We start from the raw sequence: 21,144 nt of genomic DNA, 5'->3' as shown, positions 1-21,144 counted from the left end.
TTGCCTCACTGATTGGTCAGCATCCGGCTGTTCATTGCTCTATGAGGTTATGTAAACTAACAAATAATTAAGACCCCATAACTGTACCCATCTTTATGTTTCATCTCAGATTGGTGAAATATCCAAATTGCAGATTTTTAGCAATCGGTTTGTTTGTCACTGTGTTTGAAGTTTAAAGTTAAAATGCACAATTATAGCTCTAAGTTGTGAAGCTGATGGTTTGCAGAAGCCGACCTCATCTTTGAAAGGGACCAAAGGCACCTGAGGTGGGATGGACCACTCAGCAGGTTTGTTGTTATTCGCCAAAGAAGCGCATCAGTTAAGTTTCAGTGCCCTTTGTGACATCAGAACGATTGAACTTTAATGAGCGACGCAAACAGAAAAGAAAAGGCTTGGCTTTTCCTATTTCTGCGGAAGTTCACTGACATTCCAATATGGGACCTTTAATATGTCAAAGAAAACACACTTTTACACTGCTTTTGTTCTTTTCCTACAACGTTTAACGATCTGTCATCATGATGTTGTCAGAGAATATTCACAATCTAATCTGTTGATGAAGTTAAACATGAAATAAATGTAACATTTTACAAACAGTGACGTGTCCATGTTCATTTGCTCACCTCGATACAGACTTAAATATTTATGTACAGAGGCCGAAATAAGATATTCGAAATTTGAGTCACGCATCCTCGTAAAGACCGTCGGTTGATCGAAGCACAAGCTGCTGATTGTATTCGTCAAGTGACGTCCCGTCTGCGCTTGCTGCCAACGCTCGCGCCAGGAGATGAATTGGCTCTTTGAAAAACGCGACCATGCGTGCATTTCAGAGTCTGTGCTTGGGGTGGACGTTCGACAGTTAAAGGGGGCGATGCGCCATCAGACCCCCACAGACACGGCGCTGAAGAACTCCGGGTCCTGCGCCGTGGCTCCTTCAACCTCGCCCTGACCTGCAGACTTCATGGAGGCTCTGGCCAGAGTCACTTTGACTCCTGCAGGCCCCGGAGTGTCTCTGGCTTCAACGGAGATGACCTGCCCGATGAAATGCTGAAAAACAGCACACACACACACACTCTTGTTTTAATACATTTTTGATAAAGACTGCAATTAAATGCAGATGAAATGTGAAGTGAATAGGGGAAGGTTTAAATAAGTTTTGTACTTCTTCCTACTCTTTTTCGAGCATATTTAAGTTTCTGGAAATTTCTTTTCTTTCAGTATTAGGCTTGTATTTTCTTTTTTTATTTGTATTTCATTTATATTTATTTGTTTAACTGATTTAGTCCTTGTGTTTTTTTATGCTCGAATACAGAATTAAATTCAATTGAATTCACACACAATGTTTATCAAGTCTTGTAGACGCTGAGGTCTCTTTCATAGAAATAATTTGACTGAAAAAATAAGAGAATTCAGTAGTGGATTAATCGGTCAGTCTGGGGATTTTAATGGGGAATAAACTGCACTAAATTGGGAATTTTTCAGTAATTTTTTGAGTAGGCTGAAATTGCTGCTTTTGGCCAAGTTGGTGTCCTAAGTTCTAGGAATGTGTTTGGTTGAGATACCTCCGAGGGATGGAATGTCGCATCGTCGTTCCTGGATCTGGGCCTCGTTGACTCCATGTGCCTTTCCCTCGCTGCCTTTACCTCCTGTAAGCAAAGACGCAAAGATGTATGATTCAAAAGAATTCTGAAAAAAACTGGACAATGATTTTGAACGTTTCATCTGCAAATGTGAATGCTGTGACCTTAAGAGTCTCAAAGCTCGAAGTCTTGGAAATGTAATTTTCCCACGTCTTGTCCAGAAGCTTCTGCTGCTTATTACGAGTCTTGATCTGCAACACAAAGGCAGCAAAACAATGTTAAAGCTGCAGACAGAGGAACATGTTACACATGTTTAAGTCTACAAATTGTTCTTTTTGCAATAAATACATTTTTTTTAAGAGGAAACAGTGATCTCGTTGTGAAAAAAAGTTTCTCTGTCGTAAAATGAAAAAACATTTCTTGTCAAATGCTGACTGAAACTCCTGGCACCTCCTTGTACATGTGCTCTTCTTTGCCGATCTCCTCCTTGTTCTGTTGCTCCAGGATGCTGCTTTGCTCTTGAGTGACGCTGACCGCTGTGTCCCCTGAGATCCTGCAGATGGAGAACAGGGCCTCAGCGTCGGGGCTGATGGGCCTGACGCCATCCAAATCCAGCTCCCTTTTGATCTCCTGCCACACCTCCCCAACCTGCAGCACAGCGACACAATTGAAGTTCTAATAAAAGTGGAAAGTAATTTACAATTATAATATACAGGTACTACCCGAAAAATTAAAATATCAAGTAAAAGTTGTTTTATTTTGGCAATTTAACATAAAAGATGAAACCAACAAATTTTATTGAGCCATTACACGCAAATTGACACATCTCAAGCAGTTCCTTGTTGTAACTTTGCTGATTAAGATTTTCAGCTTATTCAAACCACAAACCCACAAACTCAGGAAAAAAAATTTTAAGCTGCAAGACCTGATCAGCAAAATCCAAAGAAATAAAAACTTGAAATATATTGATTTGCATTTTATTCGTTTATATAATATGTCACATTCACCTTTTAAGTTGAATTGCAGAAATACAACAACCTTTTCAGAATATTCTAATTTTCCGGGTAGTACCTGTATGTATACACAATAATATTCAGATATTCTAAAGGTATTTTTGGCGCCTTTCGTTTTACAATAAAGAATGAATTTACCTTGAAGTCCAGATATCTCCTGACGATGCTCAAAGTCACGTAATGTTGTGTTGATAAACCAGGAAGATCTTCAAAACCTGGAAAAGTTACAGGCAGTTATTGGAGGCTGCTGTGAGTCTCTTTCGCCGACAGTCTACTGGGAAATATACGCTTGTGCATATGGAGGACACCGCTGTTCAGTCAGCATCCAAAACAAGTTGTTACCAAGTTGCCTTACCAAGTTTGCAGAAGATGGAGTATATCTTCGCCCGCAGGTTCTCTGAGATTTCCAACACCGCTGCACTTGGCACGTTGACGGGAGGCGACCGATCCACGTCCTCCTCTTGGTGAGGGCAGAGAATGGGCTTCTGCGGGTCTTGAAGTGGAAAATAAAACCCATCAGTTTCTAGTTTGGCTCTCTCGCCCCCACCAAACATGATTTTACTTGGTCAAAACAAACCGTGGACCCGCAGGCTGACCTGCAATCACTCCCTGGAGGTTCCGGCTGACGCTCAGCTTCTCCTCCTCGTCGCTCCACAGCTGCAGCAGAACTCTGGGAGCCGTCTGACCGTTCCTGTCCCGCCACTTGAGGATGTAAGACAGAGTGTTGGGGTTGTCGCACAGCTCGAGCAGGATGGCCAGGATGATGCAGTAGATGCATCGAAGGCTCGACTATCGAATGGAGAGTAGCAGAATGGATATTTCAATGATACAGCGATGGAAATAATACAAAAAATGAATTACTTGCAAGTGATCTGTCAGCTACATACGCTGAGCAGCTCCAACAGAAGAAACACTCCCCCTTTAGCCAAAAAGTAATTTTCTGTAGTGAAGCAGCCGACAATGCAGGACCTGCGGAGTCAAAAGAAACTTTGCAGGAAATCTGTTGGGATGTTCTGCTTAGACTCCATCTGACAAGTACTGGAAAAAACAGTATGGGGATGGGTATATGCTGAGGATAAGATTCCCCTCTAACTTGATGGAAAGTAAAGAACACATTTGTTGATATTATTCAAGTTCAAAAAGGAAATCAGTGAAGATGAGTCTTTTGCCGTTGACTGAAAATCAAGACGCAATGAAATAAAAGACAAGTGCAATGAAGCGGTAGAAGAAGAAGAAAAGTGACTTCAAAAAACCCCCTGCAAATTAAAATTCTTTTGGTTCTGAAAGCATGTCAGTAAAAAAGACTGTTATCGTTCATGCACGGTCAACAACTTCAGTCAGAGGGTCAAAGGGAAGAACCGACCAGACACAGTCGACCGTGGTGAGGATGAGCTTGTTGTGTCCCAGGCCGCTGTGGAACTTGTTGTAGCCCTTCCTCAGGAAGTGAACAGCCATCTCCACTCCAGCCGCTCCAAACAGCTCCTGCGGCACGGCGGGACAGTTTGAGAACTGGAACCTTTCTCTTTTTCATTTCACACTTTGTCAGTGGGGACGTTGAAACGTGTCGCGGCATGGAATCGTCTTTAACCTTGCGGTGCATGTCGCTCTCGCACAGCACTGAGAGGATCAACTGAATGTCTGACTCGATCTCCAGCGTCACGCCGTCGTCCTCGTCAGGACTCGCTTCCAGCTGCATCAAAATCCCTGACAACCAGCATCAGAGATGTGTTTGTTTTACAACTGAATACTGTATAAAGCACTGAGTAAAAGGACCAACACAGATTATTAAAAAGTCAAACTTCGATTCGGGTTACCCAGGAGTTGACTTATGGCGTCTTGATCGCAGAGGTCCTGGTTGATCAATTCTTCACATGAGGATGTGACAGATCTCAGGACTCTGACACAGTGCTGCATCTGAGCCTTCTTGATGCCTCCGAAACCTTCAAGTCCTCTGCGGACACTGCTGTCTTGATCAGAGTGAACATCTGAGGGAGAGGAGGAGTGTTCTTCCTTTGTCACATCATCAAAAAATAGAAAAGGTACGCTTGACTGTTGAAATTTCAAGTCCAAAAATCTTGCCTATCCATCTCGCCTTTGAAGAGGCAATTTAAAAAAAAACAAAAAAAAAAAACAATAACAAAAATACTTTTTTTTCAATTTCTATTTTTCATTATGTCAGTCCCGACTTGTCCCCGGGTGTCACCCTGCCTTCGCCCTAAGACAGCTGAGATAGGCTCCAGCAGACCCCGTGACCCTGAGCTCGGGAAGAAGCGGGTATGGAAAATGAATGAATGAATTATGTCAGTCCCTTCGTGGATCACTTTGGTCTCACCCGGCTTGATGCACCAGTCCAGGAGGAGTAGCAGGCACGAGTTCCCCTGACACAGCATGTAGTCATCCAGCAGCAGCGGAGCCACGGTGGCCAGAGTGGCCAGTGCGTGAAGCTGGAGCGCCTCCTGGTGGATGGGGGACCAGTAGCGGGAATTTGACCAGCGGTCGGGGGAGGCGGCATGCGGTCTCACGAGCGTCAGCAGAGCCAGCATCACCTTCTCTTCCCGGTATATCTAGGAGCGTGGGGGGGAAAAAAAAGACGTGTTAACTGTTATCACCCATTGAAATAAAATAACATCAAAGGAAGTGTGCGACTGACCTGCAGGGCAGATACATCCTTTGCCATGAAAACCAGTAGATTGAGCAGAAGTTTCTTCATTTTCAGTTCCTCTTTATTGAAGTTGAGCTTAAGGCTTCGGACCAGGGGGTTGTGCCTTTTTACTAAAACACACATGCAGTAAATGTGTTACAATTATAAGAGGAACTATAGTTGTGTTAAATAATACATTGTGAATAAAATGTATAACACTTACTTTCTGGAAAGGTGGCAAGAACAACAAGTTGTTTGGCAAATAAGCTTTCCTGTGTTGAAATGTAAAAAAACATAATTGAGAAACATTTAATTTGATAAAAATACAGTATATCAATTCAAAAAATACTTTCTGCACTCACAATAATTAAGGAGTTGAGATGTTCAGCGATGAGCGTTGTTATCACAAGTAGATCGTTTGTGAGGTGGAGGTCGCCAAATCCAAAAGAGTTAAGAAATGCTTCTTTCAGAGATCTGAATAGAAAAAAGAGGACATCTAGTATCTGTTTGAACTGAGTATAAAAACATAGCAAAGTTAAAAGGCGATAGAAGATCTCTATTCGATCTTCAATTTTGGATAAAATTAGACAATTTAGAATAAATAAAAATGCCTACATACATGATGCACTCCATGCTGCCCAGCTGGGCCGTGACCTCCTCCCTGCTGCCTCTCTCCAGCAGGTTCCACATCACCTCTGAAGACTGCAGCAGAACCTGGCCGGTCGGGTCGGCTTCGTTCATGTGAAGACAGATCGTCTCCGCTCCTCTCGCGTTCAGCATCAAAGCACAGTTCATATCTGTCGGCGACAAACAAACAGAAGCACAGAAAGGTAAATTCACTATCTTGCTATGTTTTGTTCCTTGTCGCTTGACTGTGAATTCATATTGCATACAAGGACTTTAAGGAGATTGGACCAACTAATGGTAAAACAGCCTCGTTGGGTCTCAACATCAACTTGAGGACACTTAAATCACTTTGGTGATTGCTCGTCCTGATAGTCATTTTGAATGGAGTTGATTTGTGCGTTTGAGAGCAGCTACTTCATCTCATAATGAAGGAGTGCCGGCCTGCCGGGTTGACGTGTCTGACTGGTTCCCTCCTCCCCACTAGAACCCAGAATAAACCAAGTTTGCAGACCAGAGGCGCAGGAGAGGATCTGAAGAGTCTGAAGGAGCTGTAGCCTGATGTCGGGCTGGTTCTCCAGTGCGGCCATGGAGAGCAGCAAGGTCTGAGCCAAGTCACTGCGCTCGAGCAACTGCAGCCTGTAGCCGGGAGAGGTCGACTGGAGGCCTGCATGAAATATTTAAATGAAAATAACATGTCTTTCTGGATTGCAGGTTTCATTGAAAATTGAAAGACAAAAAGAAAGGATGGAAGCAAGACAGAAAAACCCAAAAGACAACAACAAAAAAAGGATGTTAATAGCATGAGAAGGGGAAACTAAAAGACATGTAAGAATGCCACAGCTATACCCATTAAGGAACCTCACTTAGTGAAAGTTTAGTAAAGCGGCTGTCAGAGGGGAAAGTCCGAGTTTTTGGCTGGAGGTGACAGTCCGTACCATCAGGCAACTCCTTCGGTGCCACGCAGCTGTAGAAGGATTTCACGCACTCGACTATGTGCCGTCTCACCTCGGCGTCCGGCACCCGCATGAGGCAACCTGCGACACATCACACACTTCAAGCGTTCATCTTCTTGAAAGTGCACTCATTTTGTTTTCACTTTTGCGTCACTTCTGAAAACTCTTGCTCACTTTGAAATATTTTAGCCACTTCTAAAATGCAAAAACTAAGAAAACTGATTGCAAAAAGAAATGATCAATCACAATCTAAGATTAATTTTAGCTACTCTCTGTACCCATATGAGAGAGAAACTCTATGACATCCTGGGTGTAGGTGAGCTCATCCGATGTTTTCTCCTTCAGGAAGGGAAGCCTGCCACAAAACGAAGCACCGTGTTGACATCTGGACCAAAATAGCACCATCATTTTTGACTGACATTGAATTATTTACACATCATACCTACAGATTTGAAGTGCCTCACACAAAATGGGCACATACTCTGGGTGATCCTTGGTTTTCTCGGCACATACGTTGAGTATTTTGGCAATGCCTGTCAGCTCCTTCAAGAGCTTGACGTAAATTAAGGAAGTTTTAGGGAAGCTCACGCAGACAGAAATCCCCGTGAGAAGGAGGAAGTGATGAAGCAAAGAGTCACCGTGACACAGGATATTTCTGAACAGGGAGAATGCTGACAGGGACAGTGAGCTTGCTGTAAATTAGGGCCTTGGGAACGATGCTTTGCGTCAAGATCAAAATCTGTCTGCATCATTTCACCAGGGGACAGGAAGAGGGAACATTTGATGAGATGCCACGAAGAGTGAAACCCAAGTTGATTCCTTTTGGTTGAAAAAAAATAACATTAAAGACAAGTAAACAATTTAGTGTTTGGAGTCAGGAAACTCAAAAGGATACAAAACCAATTTGGCATCTCTTCAGAAGTTTTTTCAGCACAAAAATGTGCCTCTCCTTTAGGTTAGCCTGTAAGAAAAGGTTATGTATGTAGTGTAAAGTGGAATAAATTTAGAAAATTTCCTTGATGCTTAAGTGACACTTACTGTCAAAGGATCCTCAAGAAGATGAATCACCTTAGAAAGTTCAAGACTTTTTGTGGTCAACTGCCAAGAACAAAATTCATATTTATTTAAGTGTAGTGTACGGAAGCGTATTGCATTCACTTGGCAAAAAATAAATAAATCTGTTTTTCAGTGTAATTATTTCTATTTTTCGTGCTATTTTTCTTCCAGCCCAGTTTTTCGTGTAAATTTTTTTCCACCCTGTTTTTTTTTTTTATTTTGAAATCCAGCGAGAAAACAGTACACAGGTGACTCTACGGCATGGATGTGCTCTATGGTGGTGACACATGTCACCACGTAACCAGTCTGAATGCACTTCAAGTGCATCATTTTGTATCCATGGAGCATGCCATATTTATCCAATTGATCCCGGAGAAACATTGCGATGTCGAGAATATCTGAATGGGCTTTCCTTCGAAACAACCGCAAAGTCCTCAGATGCCTACGTAAAGTTGATAAACTGATTGTAATGCCATCTATGTCACTTAAAGACCCAGTGTCTCAAACCCATGTCAAAATAGAATTTGATTGAACTGAACAAGCTGGCCATGTTTGCTTCCATTATAGCTAGCTCTCAATGAAAGAATGGATGTGATTGTTTCCGCTCTCTAAACAATATACATTCATTAAAATGACTAAACCCCCAGGCATTTGGTGATAAAACATGGAAAATATAGAGATTTGAAAATTATTTTAAAGCAAGAAGGCTGAAAAGCACTGCAGCAATGTACTGACTGCAACGCACAGAGAGTGACAGTTTACCTGCTCAATGTGCTGTTTTTCGTCTGAGGATTTTGCTCTGGTTACTGGAATGTCTGTATTTCTCTGGGACACAAGTTTACCCCAATCCATTTGCAACTCTGGGAGGAACCTGTGGGTTTAAATTACTTCCTAAAAAGTGACAGAAAGCTCACATGTCAGAAAATAATTTGGTCCTAGATAATTCCATGATAAACTATCCCCCCAAAAGACACTACAGGCAAACATGAAAAATTACTGCTGTTCAAAATAGAGAGAGTGGTGCACAAAACGTGTTTTGGAATTGTGACTTTGATCTCAGAATTCTGATTTGGAGTGAGCGGACCATCCACCAAGTGCAAGGTAAAAACTGTATCATAAGATGAACATTGAAATTCTGGAAAAGGAACCCAAGACAGACTGAAATTAGTCACAACAAAATTCTGTTTTTTGTTGAGAATTCTATTTTTTAGAATAGAATACAACAGAATTTCACAAAGTGTCAGAATTATAATCTGCGCATCCACGAAATGTTCTGATCCATCTTCCTTCTCGAAATGACAAATGTCCTATTTGCAGTAAACTCTCCATTTGTCTTGTTAGTTTAGATTACTTTGAAAGAAAAACTAATATTTTCTATTAACATGTCCATCTCAGTGAGGCAGCTTATCGTCTGGCAACTTGTATTGTTACTGCCATGATTCCACCTAAAAGCAACGACTTGACACTTTTTCAGGTGTACTGCTTTCCTACTTAAGCACATTTATGCTGGTATAGTGAGGTACTAACATTACAAACATGATCAACTAAGGTACATGAGTGAATGCATAAGCAACTAGATTAAAAAACAAACTAAACAACAAAACAACAGATCAACAAAACTTCCCCCGACCCTTTGTCCCGCAATCAGTGGGTTTAGGGGTACATATAGTATCCGAAAAGTGCCTTTTCATTCCAAACAACGCTATTTTTTATTTTATTTTTTACACTTTTGTCATTGATAACATCGCTTCTATTGCTTATCTTACCGAAAGATATGCTGCTGTTGTCAACAATCAGGCCACCTGCAGCTGCCGCCGATGCGTGAATAATCCAGTCTTGCCGTCTGCGACATTTTTTTTTAAGAATATACTTTTCATGTAGTTAATGTAAATGTCCAGTGACGTCGAAGCTACTAACGCTCTTCCCCAACTCAGTCACCTTCACCTATTTTGGTCGTTTTTCTGGGTCTGACAGCGTCCTACTGTCGTCATGGCTACGGTGTAGTATGGCAAGCAGTGGGGACCAAAAGGGATCCGAAGTGAAACGCCCATTTCCTCTTTGAAACAGGAAATGGCACACTAGCAACAACAGCGCATTGATTTCCTTTAAAACAATAAAAGGAAAGGGAGGCAAACATATCAAACAACATATCAGCCATAGAGTCAAATTATTATTCCGGGATTTCGGGAGAATATTACTGAGTGTCATGCTGTCGGATTCAGGTCAGTGTTCCTAACGTGCTCCTGCAGCTGTTTGCTACATGCTAAATGTGACAGGCGGACGTTGTTTGACGGGTTTAAAGAGCTTTGCGCGTGTTTACGCGGGCAGTCACATTACCCTGCTTATGTCCATGTACCCTAATGACATGTTTCTGTCCCGTTCCTAAAATCACACTGACTTTTAGTCATATAGGAATACATTCGAGCATCATAGTAACACGATAACTGATACATTCGTGTCAATATCGGTCCGTTTAAACCGATCTTCAACACCTTTGCCCAGAACCAAAGATGCATTGTGGTGTCCTCACATGTTTTCAGATTATTCGGGAAACCCCTCTGGAGCTCGGCGAGCCAGGAAGAGGAGTTCCGGGGATTCCCCGGTGGATAGCCAGACAGTGCGCTCCTCTGGACGGCAGATAAACGTCCGGGTGAAGCGGACCAACAACCCTTCACCTGGACAGGTGCGCTCCCATCATTCAGACTCCGCATTCCTGCACAATAATACATGTCCTGTATATGTCTGATGTCTCTGTCCTTATAGTCTATAGAATATAGGAATTCCAACAGCCAGAAATCTCAAACCACTGCTTATAATTATCAACGATTCTCAGGCTGCTTTAGAGAGCCAGTATGGGCGGGAATGCAGTGCTGCGCTTCAACTGGGTCTCACCATCCGCCTGCCTTTAAAATGGCCACTGATCTCAGTGATGATTGTTGCTTTTTCTTTTAGAGTAAAAGAAAAGCCACAGACACAGAGGAGGAAGACGACCAGTCGGAGAAGAAGTACAGGAAGTGTGAGAAGGCGGGATGCTCGGCCACGTACCCAGTGTGTTTTGCGAGCGCGTCAGAGAGGTGAGTGCAGTGAGATTTACCTCGAAGGCCGTGCCTCTTCAGTCCTTAACCAGAGCAATCGTCTCTGCCCCTCCTCTCCTCCTCCTCAGGTGTGCCAAAAACGGATACACGTCTCGCTGGTACCATCTGTCATGTGGGGAACATTTTTGCAACGAATGTTTCGATCACTACTACAGAAGGTAAAGTGAACTGAACCTTCCGTTTTCACGACGGTCTTCACTAAATACGCCTCAGGCCAACGTTTGTTTTGTGGTTTTGTTTTTACCGGCAGCCATAAAGATGGCTACGAGATCTTTGCGACGTGGAAGAGAGTGTGGACCAGCAACGGGAAGAGTGAGCCCAGTCTCAAGGCTTTCATGGCAGATCAGCAGCTACCTTACTGGGTAAACAAACGTCTGCCGTGTCTCGGCTACCTTTAGAGCGGGTGAATGTGGAGATTTGAGTGAGCCGGCATGCGCATTATAATGTTCTCCGTTTTAGGTTCAATGCACAAAACCAGACTGTCGAAAGTGGCGCCAGCTCACTAAAGAAATCACGCTCACTGCTTCGTTAGCAGCTACGTACCGCTGCGGCATGAAATTAAACAACATCAAGGTAATTAACAAGCAAGCTGAAAAAAGTGATGATGAACTGATAGGCTTTTGTGACAATGAATTTTGTTTGGTGTCTCGTAGAGTGAAGGACCAGACCAGTGCTCTCAACCCGAGGACTTGGTAAGCTTTTAGATTTTTTTTTTCTCCCTTAGTGTCTTGAGATTTGCATTCCCTCCAATTCCCTCCTGTTTCACCTTTCCAGAGAGTTGCAGAAGTGACAGACAGCTGGTGGCACTCCATGCTGATCTTGCCGCCGTTGTTCAAAGACAGCCCCGCCAGTCCTTTCCTCAGCGCCTACTACCCCGACTGCGTTGGAATGAGTCCTTCGGGCTCCCCGAACAACACCTCTCAGACCGAGCTGAGAGCGGACCTCAGCAGAACCGCACAGCCACAGAGTAAGACTCTCATCTAAATTAGTCTCTCGTTTGTACAGATAAAAACTCTTTGTGTAGAGCCAAAGGGGAAGAACAAATATCTTCAGTAACAATGCCAACCAGTAGGTTCAGGTTTTTAGTCTGGTTTTCATATTTTCCTCCCTCAGTTCCAGGCCTGTGTCCATACTTCCAGCCTTTCTACCAGCCCAATGAGTGCGGAAAAGCTCTGTGCGTGCGGCCAGATATGATGGAATTGGATGAACTTTACAAGTTCCCAGAATTTTCCCGCGACCCCACCATGTACTTGGCTCTGCGTAACCTTATTCTGGCCTCCTGGAATCGGAACTCCACAGTAATGCCGCACACATTCTGCCAACACTGGTTTATAAACCTCACTTTTTAAAAATTCCACATAGAAAATGTGTTTTATTATGTTCAGAACGCCATTCGCAAATATAAAACAGGAAAATGGCACGCAGTGTTACTTCCCTGTGTTTCTTTCAGGAGGTGCTGACGCCACAGAAATGCGCGCTGAACATCATTGTCCGCGGTTTGGTGCGCGTACGCTGCGTGCAGGAAATGGATCGGGTCCTGCACTTCATGACCAGGAAGGGCCTCATCAACACTGGTGTGCTGACGGTGAAGCGGCCGCTGCTGCCCGAGAGATACAGCGCCGTGAGTATAAACGTCAGGACATAAAAAAAAAAAGTGCAGATCTCACGTAAACGCTTTCAAAAAAAATAACTTTGTGACTCTTGCAGAGGAACGTTATCGTTATTGGTGCGGGGGCTTCAGGGTTGGCTGCTGCGCGGCAACTGCAAAATTTTGGCACCCAGGTAGACGTCTGCCTTCACCTACTTCCTGTCCACCGTTTGATTTCGCAGAGTAGGTTCACAGCTCATCCAATTTAAATGTGATGCTCTGATCGGTTCCAGGTGGTGGTGCTGGAGGCAAGGGATCGGATCGGTGGCCGAGTCTGGGACGACACCTCTCTGGGTGTCACCGTTGGACGAGGAGCTCAAATCATCAACGGCTGTGTGAACAACCCCATCGCCTTAATGTGTGAACAGGTAGTGACTGCAGTCTGCAATGTAAGAACTGAACGCTAAATACTTCTTATGTCTAGTTCACCCCCTGTACCACTTTGCTGCAGATGGGCATCAAAATGCACAAGTTGGGCGAGAGGTGTGACCTCTTCCAAGAAGGAGGGCAGGTCACCGACCCAGCCATCGACAAACGCATGGACTTCCACTTCAATGCCATCCTGGATGTGGTGTCAGAATGGAGGAAGGACAAGTCGCAGAACCAGGATTCGCCGCTTTACGGTTGAGAAACTTTTTCCCGGAGTAGCTAAAGAACATTAATACAGTCGGGTGGGCGTGTAGTGGCTTACATGTTATCTCCACAGAAAAAGTCAAGGAAGTGAAGAAGAACTTTCTTCAGGAGTCTGGGATCCAGTTCAGTGAGCTGGAGGAGAAAGTTCTGCAGTTTCACCTGAGCAACCTGGAATACGCCTGTGGGAGCACATTAGACCAGGTCTGGAGAACTCTAACCAATGAGGCTGCGGAACCTTTGCTGTCCTCCCTGCATTTGTATTGCGGCCAGTTTAAGGCAGTTTAATGGGGATAATTTTAGGCTGCAAAAAAAATTAATCTGTCTGGCTTTTCAGTCTGTTCATAAATTTTGTTCGCTCGTGTTTGATGGAATTTCTAAATGGCCTTTTTTGGTTATCAGGTTTCAGCAAAATCGTGGGACCACAATGAGTTTTTTGCCCAGTTTTCAGGAGACCACACTCTTCTCACCAAGGGGTACTCTGTTTTACTCCACAAGCTGAGTGAGGGTCTGGAGATCCACACACATTGCCCGGTTGGTTCCTTATTTGATTATAAAAACTACTGTGGTTTACAGCATGCTGCACAACATACAGTATGTTCACCAGCCACATTATTAGATACACCTGTTCAACTGCTCATCAATGCATCACACAGTGGTGTAGTAAAGGTGTCTACATAAAATGTTGTGCTTCAATCCAGGTTCGGGCCATAAATTATTCAGCTGATGCCGTCAAAGTAACTACATCCAGTGGAGCCCAGTGGACTGCCCAGAAGGTCATAACATGCTCAATGTCAAAATCTTCCCATAAATAAGTAACACTTCAGAATATCTAAAATGTATTCTACTCCTGTTTTATCACCAATTTTCTTCCATCCCTCTTCTCAGGTTCTGGTTACAATCCCACTGACTTTACTTCAGAAAAACATGATTCAGTTCAACCCTCCACTTCCTGACAGGAAACTGAAAGCCATCCACAGTCTGGGAGCAGGTATCATAGAGAAGGTAATGTGATGGTTAAAATAGTAATAAAGGATACAAGAGGAAGGAGGTAAATCACCTTCACTGTCCAAAAGCAGCAGGACGGGAGAAGATTCTGCAAAAATATTAATTTCACTTAATGTTACCTTTTACAGATTGCGCTTCAGTTTCCGTACAGATTCTGGGACAGCAAAATCCAAGGGGCCGACTACTTTGGTCACATCCCCCCAATTCCCGAGAAGAGAGGAATGTTCAGTGTTTTCTATGACATGGACCCACAGGTTTGTCGTGTTTTCATCGTTTTCCACAAAGATTCTTTTGCAGATTCAAAAGGTGATCAAGAAATAGCTCTGACCTAAACACACTCTGAATGGACTCTGAGGGTAACACTGTGCACATTGCTGACTCTGTGTGCAGGGGAAGCAGGCTGTCCTTATGTCTGTGATCACTGGGGATGCAGTCACTGTCGTCCGGGACATGGAGGACAAAGAGGTGGTGGGCGAATGCTTGAAGGTCCTACGGGAACTTTTTAAAGAGCAGGTAATGCTGCAACCGTCAAATATGAATATAAATTATAAATAAGTCAAATTGTGATGAAAGAGCTTGGTAAAGACTTTGGACCGAGCACTGCGATTGAATCAATATTTTATTCTACCTACATAGATATAGAAATATAATTAAAAGAACATCCGGTCAAAACGTTTTATATTTAACAGGCAATAACAAAATATGTTTAAATGATCTAAACCATAGGTGTCAAACTCTGACCCACCTGCATTGTAATTATATTTGGCCCACGAGACAATACAAAATCAGTACAAGCGCTGACATGCCAGTATTATTCAGCAAATGTATCGCTAATACTACTTTGGCACGTATCGAATCGAAATTCGATTTTGCGCGTGTGCATTAAGTTATTTATTGTAGCCTAGAGTATAAAGCTTTGCTTGTTTCATATTCCAGTTGAAGCAAAACTTGTTTGGGTCCATATAAAAAGGTCCACTGCTCTATCTGGAGGAAGATTTTTCAATAAATAGCAATGTTGAGTGTTAAATTTTGGCCCACTGTGTATTTGAGTGTGACACCCCTGATCTAAACCATTCAGTCGTCTTCTGCTTTGACTTGTGTTGAAATAATTTAAGAATACTGGACCAATCATTGGACACTTGTGTTCCTGAAGATTCTCCTTAAGCTGGGAGGCTGGGAGGGAGCTGGGAGGGAGCTGGGCGGGCTCCTGCTGATTTATGGCAATTTGTCTCAAGAGTTCTCAAAGACGCAACATATTTAACATGATCAAATCAGCTTGTTGACCTTTTTTAAAAAAATAAAATAAATGAAAATTTTAGAGTATCTTCCATCTCTGTTCCTCTGTTAGGAGGTCCCTGAGCCGCTTAATTATTTTGTCACCCACTGGAGCAAAGACGTGTGGTCACAGATGTCCTACAGCTTCGTGAAAACAGGGGGAAGTGGGGAGTCTTACGACATCCTGGCTGAAGACGTGCAGGGAAAAGTCTTCTTTGCTGGCGAGGTAACACTTCTGCTGCTGTCGTTTTCAGGAAATGTCTCTGTAAGAAAGAAAAAAAAAAAAATTAGTCTTTCTAAGATTATAAGATGGTGTTTTTCTCCCCCCACCAAGGCCACTAACAGACATTTTCCTCAAACTGTGACGGGGGCGTACCTGAGCGGGGTCCGGGAAGCAAGCAAGATGACTGCCATGTAAAACTAAAAAGAGCACTTGATAACACCAGCATGAACAACCAGGTTAACATCATATTCAGGGGCTGAAGTGTGACATTTTGATCAGCTGGAGTCATGTGGCAGTCTGCAAAGCACGGCTGGACTCATTCAACAACACCGACCTTTGGTGCTTTTTATCGCAGGAAAAGAGAGACGGGCAGCAGGTTTCGGCAGAATGGTCAAACTAAATGGATGTCATTGATATTTGGAACGCTTTGTTGGAGCACTTTTGAATTGGGAGGATTTGGGGTGGTGAGTTGAACTAGCCATGAGTACACACAACGAGCCCAAGATTCCAGGCTGATCCCATTATGCTCTCAGGGATGTGATCATTACAGCAACCAGCAGATATTTCTGAAGGAACCCACTGCTAAAAAAAAAAAAAAAAAAAAAAAAAAAATCTTATCAATGAGTTCAAAAAACATGTATGGTTTTGGATGTCTGGCACGGGGGGATTTCGTTTATCCTCTTGTAGTCTGGCTCATTATGTCTTGATGATCTGTCTCATTAAAGCGCCTCAATATTTATCTTGTCTTTGTGAAATAAACAGAGCTTTCAGTTGTCACCATCACTGTTGTTGGAAAACATGACTTCAAGTCAATCTGACAATATCACGTAAACGTTAACGCACTGGTCATAACGTGTGGCCTGTAAATGATCAGATACTATCTGTGAAAATTGTTTTTTTGTTTTTTTCCATTTTGATTGGCCACAAAAATGTATCTAAATGCCTCCTCACGTTCACAACTATCAGCGTACCAAGGTTATTCCTTCAAGGACCGATAGAGGTCACAATCGCACGTGAGAGCGACGACACTGTTGCCGGAACGGAATTTGAAGAAGAAGAACGAGTGAACAGTAGGCGCTAACCAGGGGGAGTAGAACTTGATACGTTTCTGAGTAAAGTGATAATAAATATCCACCTACGGAATGGACAGTGAAACAGCTGAGGTGGCTCAAGACTATTCAGGTAGTTACAATGATTTTCTTTTTCTGTTATTGCTGAGCAGGCGGATATTTAACCGCGTTATTGAAGCTCGAAGCTAATTTAGAGTAAAGCCTGGAAAATAAAATGCACCGACATCAAAGCTAATGTCATCTTTTAACAGTACTAACAGCACTGGCATCGTTTGTCATGGAAAAGAACATTAAAAAAAACATTAAAAAAAACAAACAGTAGTTTGTAAATAAGCCTATACAAATGCATTTTATGGTATTAATCTTTACCAAGGAGCATCTGTTGTATTTAGATGACAAAAATTGTCAATTTACTGTATTTACACGATCTACATAAACAGCTTAAAAGGCATAAATAAAACGGCTCAAAAGTTAAACACCCTTGATTAACATGCAAAACAAAATGTTCTTATTTCTCTGATGGGGTGTAACAAACTTGTAATAAAGTGGTAGACCACAGATTTTTGATACTTAGTTTTACTTGAAATATTAAACCTGTTACGTCGTAATGTCTTGTTTACAAATTGACCTTAGAATTTATTTATAGTATATTATTATTATTGCCATTGGTTAAGTTTATATTCAACTACAAGTTGCATCTTTGTTCATCCCAAATGGCTCTACCAAAATGAAAGTCAACACGACAGTAACTTGCAGTTACTTTTGTATGTATGTCATCCTAACTTACTAACTGCTTCTATCAGCCGATACTGTCAACTGAAAGGTATCAAAAAAGAAAAAAGTACCTCGTCAGAATCAAAGTTATCAATGATCCTGACAGTGCAGTTGATTCTGAGAAAAACCTTTTGTCTTAGTTTTATGAATGCACAAGTGGAGGTGAATTTCACCAGTTTTGAGTTGACGAAATGAAATACAATTGACAGATTTTTTTTTTGTAAAACGTACTGCTCACGAGACAGAAAATTATTTTTAAAAATTACACGATAAAAGCTTTTATCCCGACATAGCGAACAGTGACTCCTCAGATGACATACCACTGATCAGGCTTAAAGAAAACTTAACAGCTGGAAAAAAGAGAGAAGTCAACACATCAATGAGCATGAACGACAAGAAAGCATGTTGTAGTAACATTTCTCTATATATGTATTTCAGCTGTGTTTTCCAAGTTTGTTTTTCTAATTTGGTTTCAATGTATAACCCAACAGGTTTGGATACAAGTGAAAGCTCTGACAATGAGCCTCTCATTAAAGTTGCCAAAAGGGCCTTGAAAGCTGATAAGAAGGCTAAAAGTGGGCCTCCAAAAAAATCTGTTGATAGGATGGATGATGATAGTTCTGATGATGAACCTTTGAGTGTGCTTGCCACAAAGCTGAGACCAAAATTCCAGAAGGAGGCACTGGTCGAGACTTCCAAGGTCATGGAGTCAAAAAGAACAGCAACAAGGAAAAGAGGCAAGTGTCAAAGTATGTGTTTGCTCTGAATGACTCTGGCAGCCTAAAATTAAACCAAAGTATTTTGTTTTTGTTTTAAGTTAACTATGCAGAAACTTCCAGTGACAGCTCAGACAACGAACCACTTGCAACAGTAAAACAGAAGCTGAGGCAGACTGCTAGCGTGCAGAAGGCCTCGCAAAAACAAAAGAAAACAAAAGTTAAAGAGAGTCCACCCAGAGGTAGGTGGCACCTTCACGAGTCTTGCCAAAACTAATTCATTATCTAAGGAATCCATCAGCTTAGGTAACTTGAGCTTGCTACGAGTTTGCTACGACAATAACGTTGTAGAAAACGTTCAACACTTTTATTACTTCGTCTTTCATTGAGGTTACTTATTGGGTTCCATTCCGTCATTTTACAATCTTATGTATTTGTAATAGTAGTATGTAAGACTGTTTCTAAATAAACGTGTGGTGGTTCGTCCGGCATGTCGGGCCGCGCTTGAAAGTTACGCAGTGCAGTTACAGCCGGCACGACCCCCCCCTCTCGCTGCCGAGGCGGCACCATTGATCCTATTAATCGGTTATGTACCGCTTTACTGAGTTTGGAATCATAATTTTAGGGTCGAAAAGTTACCTAGAGCTGCTTTAAGTGCCAATTTAAGAAAATACTTTTTCGTTTTCAGACAGCAGCTCAGATGATGATGACCTACCTCTGGTGAAGCTTATTGCCAAAAAGAATTCCCACAAAGAAAGCACAAAGACAAAGGCTGAATCGCAAGTCAGTGCATCAGGAAAGAGCCGAGGTACTGTGGCGGCAATGGTAGAGTAAAACGTATTTTATAAAAGATGAATGATATAAATCTTTTCCTCTCAGGAAGTTCTGATCCAAGCTCTGAAGACGAACCTCTGATAAATCTAATGAAAAAAAGACAAGCGCAAAGCAAAGTAAAGACCCCTGAGAAGAAGGACACACGCCCAAGAAGGCTGGAAGAGAAGCATGTGACTGGTAGAGATACTGGAATGAAGTTTGGTAACATTGTAAATAAGTCAAAAGAACATCATTATGAAAAGGCTTTTCCATCCTCAGACAGCAGCTCAGATGATGACGACATACCCTTAGCGAACCTTGTAGACAAAATGAAGTCGGGGAAGGAAAACACAAAAACAAAGGCTGCATCGCAAGTCAGTTCATCAACAAAAAGGCGAGGTAATGTTGTGTTCACAGTTAATGTAGTAAACCTTATTTTGTAAAGATGAATAACGCCAGTTTTGGTCTCTTTTTGCCAGGAATTTCCGAAGGAAGCTCTGAGGACGAACCTTTGATTAATCTTGTGAAGAAAAGAAAAGCACAACCTAAAGTGAAGACTCCCCAGAACAAGACTAAAAGTCCAAAAATGCTTGAAGAGAAGCATGTGTCTGGTAAAGATCGCAACGTGTTTGGAAAAGTGTGATTATTGTATTCAAAGTCAAAAAGAAATCAATGACTCATCTATGGAATCTGACAAGTTAGGTGCCAACTTTTGAAAACACTTTTCAGCTTCAGACAGCAGCTCGGATGACGACGACATGCGCTTAGTGAAGCTTAAGTCCAAAATGAAGTCCGGGAAGGAAAACACAAAAGGAAAGGCTGAATCGCAAGTCAGTGTACCAAGAAAGAGACAAGGTATTGTCGCAGCAATGATTAATATAGAAAAAAAGAAAGAAGTTTTTTTTAAAAGATGAATGATTTAAATTTTCTTTGGCAGGAATTTCAGACCCGAGCTCCGAAGACGAACCTTTGATAAATCTTGTGAAAAAGAGACAAGCACGATCCAAAGTGAAGTCTCCGAAGAAGAGCAAGACTCCAACAATACTGAGAGAGCAGCAAGTATATGGTAAAGGTGGCACGGGCGTTAAATAGAAGAAATAGAAGCAAGTTTGACGTTTGCATTCAATGTCTTCACTAATGTATAATGACTTGTCACAGGTTCCACAAGCAACAGGTCAGATGATAAACCAAATCACCCACAACTGACCAAATTTGTGAGAATAATACTAGGGAGGTGTGACGGCGAAGAGACGGCAAGAAGCTACAACAAAACTGGTGATGGTCACACAGCCGATGTGTGTTAAACTATTGTGTAACATTTATGTGAAAGAGCAACATTGTTATCTTGGCAAAACATGAAAAAATGCTAAAAAAAAAAAAGACAGGTTTTTTTTGATTGTATATCACCCTCTGAAATTGCTCTGACTTTCAAAAGTGTTGTGTGTTATGACTATGTAAGTTACTGTGTACACTACGGTGTTTTTATATTTTTTGTACGTTACTGAAAAGTTTACAACAATTTGTTTTTATGATTATTTTAGTATTGCTTTTCTGAGCTGTCAGCTCTTTTGAAGAAAGAAAGATGGTAGGGTTCAAGTGTAATTTCCACTTTCTCACTAATTTGAACTGTTTACACATGCCACAATAAAAATGATTGCGTATTGTATTGTATCTATACAAAATGGGTCTTTCTATTTGCCAACAAGTGAAGTCAGTTGTATCTAAGCACTTATTTCTTGCATCATTTCAAGAGCTACAAGAACATTGTGTGTGTGTGTGTGTGTGTGTGTGTGTGTGTGTGTGTGTGTGTGTCGGGGGAGGTGGAGGGGATCTTATATTTACTGGAACAAAATTGAAAATTCTTCATTTTTTAAAACCAGTTCCTTCCAAAAGCTAAACATTGCAGACAAATCAACACTTGCATAGTTGATTTGAATGAATTTGAATTTGAATTTCAATGAATTGAATCAGGGACTGTGGCAGTTAAATAAGATACGATTTAAAAACTACTGAAAGTTATGTACA

At 42.0% G+C, this 21,144-nt stretch overlaps 3 protein-coding genes across 8 annotated transcripts; 2 read left to right on the top strand and 1 right to left on the bottom strand.

Moving 5' to 3' along the window:
* Positions 1–417: 417 nt before the first annotated feature.
* cfap69 (cilia and flagella associated protein 69) lies at positions 418–11,217 on the bottom strand. 5 transcript variants are annotated; one of them, XM_076030308.1, is made up of 24 exons: positions 10,962–11,217; positions 8,630–8,758; positions 7,850–7,909; positions 7,707–7,772; positions 7,254–7,363; positions 7,090–7,166; positions 6,722–6,892; positions 6,370–6,522; positions 5,851–6,028; positions 5,594–5,705; positions 5,455–5,503; positions 5,241–5,362; positions 4,923–5,154; positions 4,405–4,575; positions 4,179–4,294; positions 3,954–4,072; positions 3,478–3,559; positions 3,187–3,379; positions 2,946–3,083; positions 2,729–2,805; positions 2,028–2,225; positions 1,742–1,828; positions 1,560–1,643; positions 418–1,044 (listed from the first exon to the last, which is right to left on the bottom strand). In XM_076030308.1, exons 2-24 carry the CDS (start codon positions 8,717–8,719, stop codon positions 877–879), a joined length of 2,853 nt encoding a protein of 950 aa, XP_075886423.1. In that variant the 5' UTR covers positions 8,720–8,758; positions 10,962–11,217; the 3' UTR covers positions 418–876. The 5 variants fall into 5 exon arrangements, with proteins under 5 accessions (XP_075886423.1, XP_075886422.1, XP_075886421.1 ...); XM_076030307.1 differs by lacking the exon at positions 10,962–11,217 and adding an exon at positions 9,634–9,934 and having other exon boundaries at positions 8,630–9,002; XM_076030306.1 differs by lacking the exon at positions 10,962–11,217 and adding an exon at positions 9,634–9,934.
* On the top strand, positions 9,913–16,529 carry kdm1b (lysine demethylase 1B). The gene is made up of 21 exons (XM_076030313.1): positions 9,913–10,089; positions 10,408–10,550; positions 10,820–10,941; positions 11,031–11,120; positions 11,213–11,324; positions 11,422–11,535; positions 11,616–11,654; positions 11,737–11,929; positions 12,076–12,260; positions 12,413–12,583; positions 12,670–12,744; positions 12,844–12,978; positions 13,062–13,233; positions 13,317–13,444; positions 13,643–13,774; positions 13,942–14,016; positions 14,129–14,245; positions 14,377–14,502; positions 14,639–14,761; positions 15,597–15,749; positions 15,858–16,529. Exons 1-21 carry the CDS (start codon positions 10,074–10,076, stop codon positions 15,939–15,941), a joined length of 2,505 nt encoding a protein of 834 aa, XP_075886428.1. The 5' UTR covers positions 9,913–10,073; the 3' UTR covers positions 15,942–16,529.
* A 224-nt stretch (positions 16,530–16,753) lies between these two features.
* LOC142890956 (uncharacterized) lies at positions 16,754–20,790 on the top strand. Of its 2 annotated transcripts, XM_076030319.1 has the most exons (10): positions 16,781–16,928; positions 17,884–17,997; positions 18,082–18,327; positions 18,408–18,548; positions 19,186–19,317; positions 19,399–19,518; positions 19,599–19,730; positions 19,855–19,974; positions 20,057–20,185; positions 20,278–20,790. In XM_076030319.1, exons 1-10 carry the CDS (start codon positions 16,889–16,891, stop codon positions 20,421–20,423), a joined length of 1,320 nt encoding a protein of 439 aa, XP_075886434.1. In that variant the 5' UTR covers positions 16,781–16,888; the 3' UTR covers positions 20,424–20,790. The 2 variants fall into 2 exon arrangements, with proteins under 2 accessions (XP_075886435.1, XP_075886434.1); XM_076030320.1 differs by lacking the exon at positions 17,884–17,997 and having other exon boundaries at positions 16,754–16,928; positions 19,849–19,974.
* Positions 20,791–21,144: the final 354 nt, after the last annotated feature.

The sequence above is a fragment of the Nelusetta ayraudi genome, unplaced genomic scaffold (assembly GCF_046127955.1).
Source record: "Nelusetta ayraudi isolate G7.1 ecotype Tasmania unplaced genomic scaffold, CSIRO-AGI_Nayr_v1 ptg000027l, whole genome shotgun sequence".
NCBI lineage: Eukaryota > Metazoa > Chordata > Actinopteri > Tetraodontiformes > Monacanthidae > Nelusetta > Nelusetta ayraudi.
Note: the sequence above shows the minus strand (reverse complement) of the source record. Positions and strands in the feature narration are given on the sequence as shown.